At 46.9% G+C, this 8501-nt stretch overlaps 3 protein-coding genes across 3 annotated transcripts; 1 reads left to right on the top strand and 2 right to left on the bottom strand.

The window, feature by feature from the left end:
- Positions 1–1527: 1527 nt before the first annotated feature.
- Positions 1528–2508, bottom strand: GL218_07250 (60S ribosomal protein L17; the record flags this gene model as incomplete). The annotated part of the gene is made up of 4 exons (XM_033583999.1): positions 1528–1686; positions 1781–1968; positions 2112–2325; positions 2506–2508. The coding sequence occupies 4 exons, from the start codon at positions 2506–2508 to the stop codon at positions 1528–1530; spliced, it is 564 nt and encodes a 187-aa protein (XP_033433018.1).
- Positions 2509–3002: 494 nt separating this feature from the next.
- On the top strand, positions 3003–4176 carry GL218_07249 (rRNA 2'-O-methyltransferase fibrillarin; the record flags this gene model as incomplete). The annotated part of the gene is made up of 4 exons (XM_033583998.1): positions 3003–3135; positions 3199–3344; positions 3406–4066; positions 4121–4176. 4 exons carry the CDS (start codon positions 3003–3005, stop codon positions 4174–4176), a joined length of 996 nt encoding a protein of 331 aa, XP_033433267.1.
- Positions 4177–4824: 648 nt separating this feature from the next.
- On the bottom strand, positions 4825–5772 carry GL218_07248 (uncharacterized protein; the record flags this gene model as incomplete). Its single annotated transcript, XM_033583997.1, has 1 exon — positions 4825–5772. The coding sequence occupies one exon, from the start codon at positions 5770–5772 to the stop codon at positions 4825–4827; it is 948 nt and encodes a 315-aa protein (XP_033433268.1).
- Between the last annotated feature and the right edge of the window lie 2729 nt (positions 5773–8501).

Here is an 8501-nt window from a genome sequence, read left to right as displayed (position 1 = left end):
ACTGGTTATTCGGAACTACTTACGATACACTTAATATGTATTACATCCCGCCTCGCAAGAGCTTGCGTACTATTCACGCATCGACCACAGCAGGCTTTTCCACTTTCAGTCTTCATGTTTTCCAGTTCAATTTCTTATGTTTCAGCATGACCACCTTCACCTATCTGCGCATCAGGTGGCATACGGTCCACAGCATACAGCACACAGCACATAGGTGTTCAGGAGGTTCTTTTTTTCGGCAACTATTTCTTTGGTTTTTTCCTAGTCATACTCTGTACACAACAGAAAGTCGACGTCAACATCGACATCGACGATTAATACCTACCAGATCAGGCGTCAGTTTCCATCTTCGCGCATCAACGGCGGCGGCGTTGAAAGAAGAAAAAAATTTGATTTCTGCATCACATCACCGGGCTGCAAAACAGCATACCGGCAAGAACAATATCGGAGGTTCGGAAAGGCACTTGGCAACCGAGGGCCATACTAATACTTTGTGTGTATTCACTTCGTCGAGCAGCAGCAACAGCAGCGCACTTGCGTTGAGCTCGCTACTTTTACATATCCCCTTTCCGTTCTACGAACTATTTTTACGAGTCATGGATCCTTGGGAGCCATACGGGATGGGCGATTGGTTACTTTTGTCTCTGTTCTGGAGACGCGAGGACAGAGGGACTCTACTTTGCATAAGGGGAACGTTACTTTGCATAAGGAGGACTGCTTCTTGTATTATAATTTTTGCCTGACATACTGCTCATGGCTCATCTTTCTTGAGAGATACGGTGCGGATTTGAGATGTTTTGCTAGTTTTTGCTTGTCTCTGGGTACTACATACTTTGTAGACCCCCGATGAGATACATTCAGTAATAATGACTGATTATACCCCCATATGAAATGCTTCCTCTGAAAAGTGATAACATACTAATTCGTAGTTCAAGTAAATGTGGGATTTTAAGCGTAGCGAGGCGATGGTAGTTGGAATGCCTCAGTAGGTCTAACTACGCTAATGTAATTCTTCACCTAAGATATAAATGAGGAAGCCATTCGTAAGCTTTGCTACTTACTAGTAGAGGAGGACATCTGCCTTTTCATACAAGTGGTTTAAGAAGAGAGGCATATAAGGAATAAAAGCACAAATGCCTTGGATTAGAATATACTTCGTATCTTATTCTACCTTATTTTTCTGGCTGATGGTTGGCAATCTTGACGGACCAAAGAGCACAGATAGAGGGAACGGACTACAGTAAAGAGTTTAGAAGTACGTAGAGGGCTAGCAATTTGTCACAATAAAAACAGAAGACGCAAGAGATGATCGTTCAGAAACTTTTTTGCGCGTTATTTGGGGGAAAATCCACGAAGATTTTTGATTTCGCGGAGTTGCATGCCAGAGAATACCTAGACCCATGCTTTACGATAACCGCCTTGACACCTGGAGTTTGAAAGCAACTTTAACCCCGAACCTTTAATCTCCATTAATCGTCACACCCCCCTACCTTCACCGCCTCGTCCCCGTTATCTTATTTTGGGAATCTATGCGGCAGTGATGGCCTTGCGGATACGGGCACCGCGTTGTCTCGAGCTCAGGTGAGCCGACTCGCGGCCGACGACTGACTCGGACTTCTGCACAACCTCCTCGCCTTCGGTCAGGATGAGCTCAATGTGGCACGGGTTCGACATGTAAGGGTTGATCTGTTATGGCTTATTAGCAAAACCACCTTTATGTAAAACTTCTTCTAGCCCTGTGAAACCTAGTGGCCAGAAGAAAGAAATGTGGAATACGTACACGACCGTGAGCTCGGTAAGTTCGTCTTCGCTGCTTGGGGGCCTGGTTGACTTGGATGTGCTTGACGATCAAGTTGCTGGTGTCGAGGCCCTTGGCATCGGCGTTGGACTCAGCGTTCCTTAGAAGGCCGAGTAGGAACTCGGCAGACTTAGCGGGCCATCGAGCCTTAGAGACACCGAACTGCTTGCCTGTTTGGATCGACCATGTTAGCTTTCTCGTCTATCGCAATAGCTATAACCGCATAGCAAATATTATTGAATTCTTTTTTATCCGCCCCACCAATACTCTGAAGTCTTGTAGAGGTAAATCCGTAAAGATAAGATATTCGTACCTTGGGCTGTTCGGCCAGTGCTGCCAGCATATCGTCGCATGGGGACGGCCTCAGTCTTCTCCTTAACATTCTCGAGGAACTTGACGGCGCGAGTCAACTTCCAGCCGTTGATAGCCTGAGCGGTCTCTCGGGTGTTCTTGAAGGAAACACGGAGGTAAGCGCCACGGGCGCGGGCCGACTTCGCGGAGTCAATCTCGGTGGCAGCGTATCGAACCTATGCGAATATATCACCATTAGCTACCCAATTTCCTGTATTCGTGGGTGTTTTTTTTTGTTTGCATCGCGAGAAGTCGTCAACTGTGCGCACTCAAGTCGTATACCGAATTTGAAATTGCGGTTGTCGTAAAACAAATGTGCATTCGACGAATTCACTCGAGCGGGATTCTAAACGTACCATCTTGGCTGCTGTGTGGTGTTGAGGTGGGAGATGGACTCGATGTCGTTTGTTGGATTGAAGATTTTCGCGAAGTCAAAGTTCGGGGAAGTTCAAATTGTGGAAATTGAATTGTGCCCTCGCTTACTGCCCTGAGTGGTACGTACTTTTTCTGCTTTTGTTCAAATTTTTGGATGTAGAGAGCCCCACTTGGTCAAAGCGCCTTTTCCTTTATCGATAACAAAGTTTTATCATGAATCTTTACGGTAAATATTCGGCTTTAATATGATAGGAGCTCGGGCCATGTAAACTCTCAATTGAACTCTATCAGCGGTACCTTTAGCTCCAAAATTTTTTTTTTTCTTCTGAAGCTCGAAGGAAATTTTATGGGAGCTTAAAGTTAACATAACTTTTTCTCCAATTGTCTTCGCGAAACCCCTAACGCGACAAACGACGCGATAATACTTATCGCAAATATCGCAAGAATAATACTTAACTTATACTCTTATTTTTAAAACATGGGTTTTACTCCACGAGGAGGTAGAGGCGGTGGCCGCGGTGGTTTTGGTGATAGAGGCGGCCGAGGTGGTTTCGGCGACAGAGGTGGACGAGGTGGAGGTGGCTTTGGCGGCCGTGGAGGTGGTGGACGAGGTAAGTCGAATCCTAAGAGCTCTATATTTTAGAATGTTATTTATTAACTAACTACTCTTACAGGTGGTGGCCGAGGCGGCTTCGGTGACCGAGGTGGGCGTGGTGGTGGTGGTCGCGGCGGTCCCCCAAGAGGAGGACGAGGTGCCCCTCGCGGTGCTGGACGCGGTGGCGGGAGAGGCGGCGCAAGAGGTGGTGCCAGAGTCGTTGTTGTAAGTCATAGGCCTCGTTATATGCTGGCTCGTGAACATGATCATACTAACTATATTTTAGGAGCCCCACCGTCACGAAGGCGTTTTCGTCTCGCGCGGCAAGGAGGATCACTTGCTCACCCGAAGCGTTGCCCCTGGCATCGAAGTCTACGGCGAGAAGAGGGTTACCATTGATAATACCACTAAGGCCGAGGATGGTACGCCTATTACCACCAAAGTCGAGTACAGAATCTGGAATCCTTTCCGAAGTAAGTTGGCAGCCGGTATTATCGGTGGTATCGACAACATCTACATGAAGCCCGGGTCCAAGGTTCTGTACTTGGGTGCTGCCTCTGGTACTTCGGTTTCTCACGTTTCCGATATTGTTGGCCCTACTGGAAATGTCTACGCCGTTGAATTCTCCCACCGATCTGGCCGAGACTTGGTCAACATGGCCCAAAACCGAACTAACGTCATCCCTATTGTCGAGGATGCACGACACCCCATGAAGTATCGCATGCTCGTACCTATGGTCGACTGCATCTTTGCCGATGTTGCTCAACCTGATCAGGCCCGTATTGTTGCGCTGAACGCACACATGTTCCTGAAAGTTGGCGGTGGTGTAGTTATCTCTATCAAGGCGAACTGCATTGACAGCACAGCTGCCCCTGAAGCAGTCTTCGCGCAGGAAGTGCAGAAGCTGAGAGCAGAGCGTATCAAGCCCCAGGAACAACTGACACTAGGTACGAATTCTGTTCCTCTTATCAAAGTTGCTTACCACTAACTATCGTAACTAGAACCCTATGAACGAGATCATTGTATCGTGATTGGACAATACCAAGAGGCGAAGTAGGCACCTTATAGGCTAAGAGGAAGGCAACCTATTTTGTGTTATATTACGGTCTTGATGTAACGATCATAATCCACGTGGTTCGTGGGATGGAGTTATTCCCATCAGGCAACGGCGACTAGGCGTTCGGAGGGTCGGTTTATTGATATTTCATCTGTGCATCAGTTTCCATAGGGAAAAGTCTATCTGGTCAATACCACGCAAGCAGTTCGATCCACACGTTTGTCTATTCAATCTCTTGTTATAAGGTATATCATCGCCGTATTGTCAAGATCTAGTATCTCAGCCTATATCATTGTGATTCTAGCTAGCATGTCGAGACCAGTAGCTCTACTCTCTTATCAACCGTCAGCATAGTACACGAGAGAAAAAGACCATTATCTATTCCACTTGTGTTCACCCTACATGCCCCAGCGCCCTTATCTATTTGCGTGAGCTTAATTCTACGATACTCAACGTCTAGTAGGGCCAGGTGTTAGTGAATAATATCTCCTCAAATGATTAACATAAACATTCATACCTCTAGCTCTACTACTTACTACTATCTACTTTGATAGATCGTTGACTATCTAGAGAGTTGTCTAGATAATTTTGCGCGCACATATTTAGTCGTCTTGGACTTCCCCAGGGTCTACCCTGATCCCTTATGCTTCACTGGTTGAGGCCCACGTCAGGGTTGAGATTCGATAAAGGCCCCGACAGTTCGCCACAGCCAACACCTAGCGATCCGAAACCTGAGATCGACAAAGTTCCATTACCATCGCCCCCACATAGCCCATCGCACGGCATATTTCCCTGGGACGTCGCAAGCCCACCGCCGTCTTGTATTTGCGCCGGAACGGCTTCAGGCGGCGGACATGCTGTTGGCGCAGACCAAGGGGGCCAAGCCCACGGCCCAGGTGTTGGTACCGGACCTATCTGCTCTTGTTGCTGCTTCTGCTGCTGGCCCTCCATGCTTGTAAACTGGGTAATAAGAGGCAGAGAAGCAGTAGAAGTAGGCGACACGTCTCCACTGACCAGCAACACCCGCACCACGGGCTCGGGCTGCCAGTCCATCTCATCCCCCGTCCCAAACTCGACTCCCACCTCGTTGGCCCACGCGGCGAAGCGCTCGTTGCACCGGGTCAAGGCGCGCACGGCCCAGTTCCGGAAGCGCAGGTTCGCGCGGCGGACGGAACTGCATTCTGTGCAGGACCGGATGTTGTTGTTGCTTTTGCTTTTGTAGACGCCGTTGTGGGTGTGTCGCGGGGAGAAGAATGAAGAGTTGAACGGGTCGTCGATGCTGGTGCTCTCGTCGAACTCGGCGTCGGCGTTGTCTGTGCTTGCGGCCCTGGGGTGTCTGCGGCGGTTGTGTTTGTTGTTAGGGTTGGCGTTGGGGTTGTTATGAGAGTTGGTTCTGTGTCCTTGTGCGCCGTGGTGAGGATTGTGATTGTTGCGCGAGTGCTGGTCCTGCGAGAAGGATGGGGCATGGTTGTTTTTCCTGTTACTTCCGCGGTATGGCGATCGCCCTCGACCATGCGGCGGATTGTAGTTGTTCTGGCTGCTTCTTCTATTCGATGAGTGCCGATCATTCGCGGCCGAAGAGCTAACACCGCCCATGGGGTAATCATCATCGAAGTTTACACTTCGCGGGCCTCGCCTATTGTTAGCACAAGTCGTTGAGCCCCGGAATCTATTATCATTCCTTTTCCTTGCCATGACTTCTATAATACTCTCTCTCTATGATGCCTCTCTAAGCTATTTGATGAACGTTTTCTTGATATGACCAGTTCTTCCAGGCGAAACGTCTGTAAGTTCCGCCAGTGACTGAGGTTGCTGGGGAGGTTCTGGTAGGCATATTGACACTGCGATTCCTAGGACAACTGAGAGGAGCCTGGTAACTCTTAAAGGGGGCTTCCTCCATCTTAGAAGTTCTCTGATTTCTATCTCCTGAAAGGGTGCAAGCCAACTACATAGGTGTTATAAAGTCAGTAGGCAGGTTCTAGAAAATAAAGGAAGATATTTCCGTACATAAGGTAACGATGTCCCCCGTAGGTTACGAAAACTACCCGCGGAAATTTGATGCCGTAGGGACCGCGAGATCTAGAAGTTTTCCATAGTAAGGATATTTGAGTCGTCTTATTTAACTTGGTATATAAAGAGGGCCTCAGACAGTCCGGAAGAACTCGTCAGTAGTCATGCAACAGTTCTCAAGATTCACTTAGGAGACAATGGAGAATGTGAAGGTGGGGAGAGTCATAACTGAACGAACGAATAGCGCCTGACACCTGTGTCGGTTGCTGAAAGCCATGGACCTTTATGAATCTAGGCGAATATCTATTATGAGACATAGTTTCAACGCTGATAAGGTTGGTTGGTGAGAAATAAAGGTCCATTGTTCGGACCTAGGTTTGAAGAAGTATTGAGTGAGGGTGTAATATGCTTGGTTGAGATGCTGGGAAAGGCTCGTAATGCCATTTTACATATAAGCTCGCTTTTATTGTTGGCCTATAACTTCTCCTGTTCTTATGTTTCACCCAAGGGCGTAAGAGACAGCTTCTTAATCAATATAAGCAATATTTAGCAAACCTCGACATCGTCATCGTAAAGGATAGTATCCCGAAGTTCCATCGGGTTCTCTCTAGGAAATTCTAACCGCGCTCGGTTTACCTCTTGCCATCACGAAAATGATGGATAGGCAGGTACGGTAGTTGATAGAACCTATTGTCGACACGGTTACATCGCACGGACGTTCCAACTTACCTTCATCGTGCTATATCCAAATCTCGATAGGATACGAAGTTCTGCACAACCTTGAAGATGTGATTGCTCCTGCATCGGGGGTCCGAGATAGTACCCGCGGCAGTTCTAGGATTCCCCGGGTGGGTTTACTAGTCACGGAGATTTTATAAAGACAACGACGTCGGATTATGCAGTGCTCTGCACAGCCCTGTGTGTTCTCGCGATAAGTGAAGAGGTTTCGCATACGCTTTGACATCCAAAAAGATGTCTAACTGCTTGGCGGCTGGGCCATGAGACAGCTTGAATACTTCCCCCAGATCCCCAAGGTATCAAAAAGAAGTCACCGACGCCGGGAGTTATTTCAATACTAACGTGACAAGGGTTCTTGGCGCTAGACGAGGGGTTCACGGGAGAAACCTGTTTAGAAATATTTTCTAGATATCGTGGTGCGCAACCAAGATAAAGAGTACATATAAGTTCTTGCGAGATGTAGCTGTATTGCTCACCTGGGTATCTAGTAGGGATCAAGTAAATAAACCATAGCTCTGTCTAAGTTGTATAAGGAACACTAATTTCGATAGACAATTCGGACCGGAACCGGGACGAAAATAGCTTGCAAGCACCTATATTAGCCTACAAACGCTAGGCGATTCCAAAGTCTGACAAAGAGAACGATTAAAGAAAATACCTGATATCGTAGACTTATCACTACCTATCTAGTTCCTATGTAGAAGTTAACTTGGAGGTCTTTTCTAGTGTATAAGTCTTGGTCATGGGTTTGATCTATTTGATCTCGTCCCTGTACCCTAACCATAGCTTTTCTTTTAAGATGTTAGGGATCTCCTGGCGATGAAGCAGCATGAACCAGGTAAACGCTCAAACCATAGTAAGGCCCCTGAAATAGAGCTTAGTATATACCTAGGTTAGGTAGATATGTATAATAGATTACCACGTGGAGATTGCGAAATCGTGGTTGACCTCATTCAAAATCCTCTAAGTTTTGGGCCGCATAATAAAACGTGCACGTGCCATATTACATATTACTCAATAGACGAATCTACTCTAATAGCTTGGTACATATTAGGTAATAAACAGATTATTCCCTGTCTTGCTAACTGCATACACTAGTATATTTACAAGCCAACTTTTTCTTACCACGGTTGGCGTCAGCACTTATTCCAACCGTGATCATCAACCGTGAGCATTAATTATAATCAAGTATAATTACATCAGCATAACAATCGCAACATAGAACAGCTTGCTCACGTCTGAAACACGTACACATCCATATCGTTGTTGCAGGAAAACTGAAGATACGCGGCCTGGGCAAACATCAATTCGCTTGTTCTCATTGGAAAGGTCCTCTTCTAATACTATGTAGTATCTATCAGTAATGCCTACTTCAGCCAGCCAGCCAGCCAGCCTATCCACAGTCGGAATCACCGGTAATAACATGGCTTTCTTGATAGCAACCATTATTGCCTATCACAGTAGTATTCCCCCTACTCTACTGAGCTCGTGTCATCCACAGATGACTACAGAGGCGCATTTCTGCACACTTTCCAATAATCTTTACATATTATCATCATCAGCAGTCTTATCTACAT

The sequence above is a fragment of the Daldinia childiae genome, assembly GCF_008694065.1.
Source record: "Daldinia childiae strain JS-1345 chromosome Unknown Scaffold8, whole genome shotgun sequence".
NCBI classification, from domain to species: Eukaryota; Fungi; Ascomycota; class Sordariomycetes; order Xylariales; family Hypoxylaceae; genus Daldinia; species Daldinia childiae.
The sequence above is the reverse complement of the archived record's forward strand: the minus strand, read 5'-3'. Positions and strand labels throughout refer to the sequence as shown.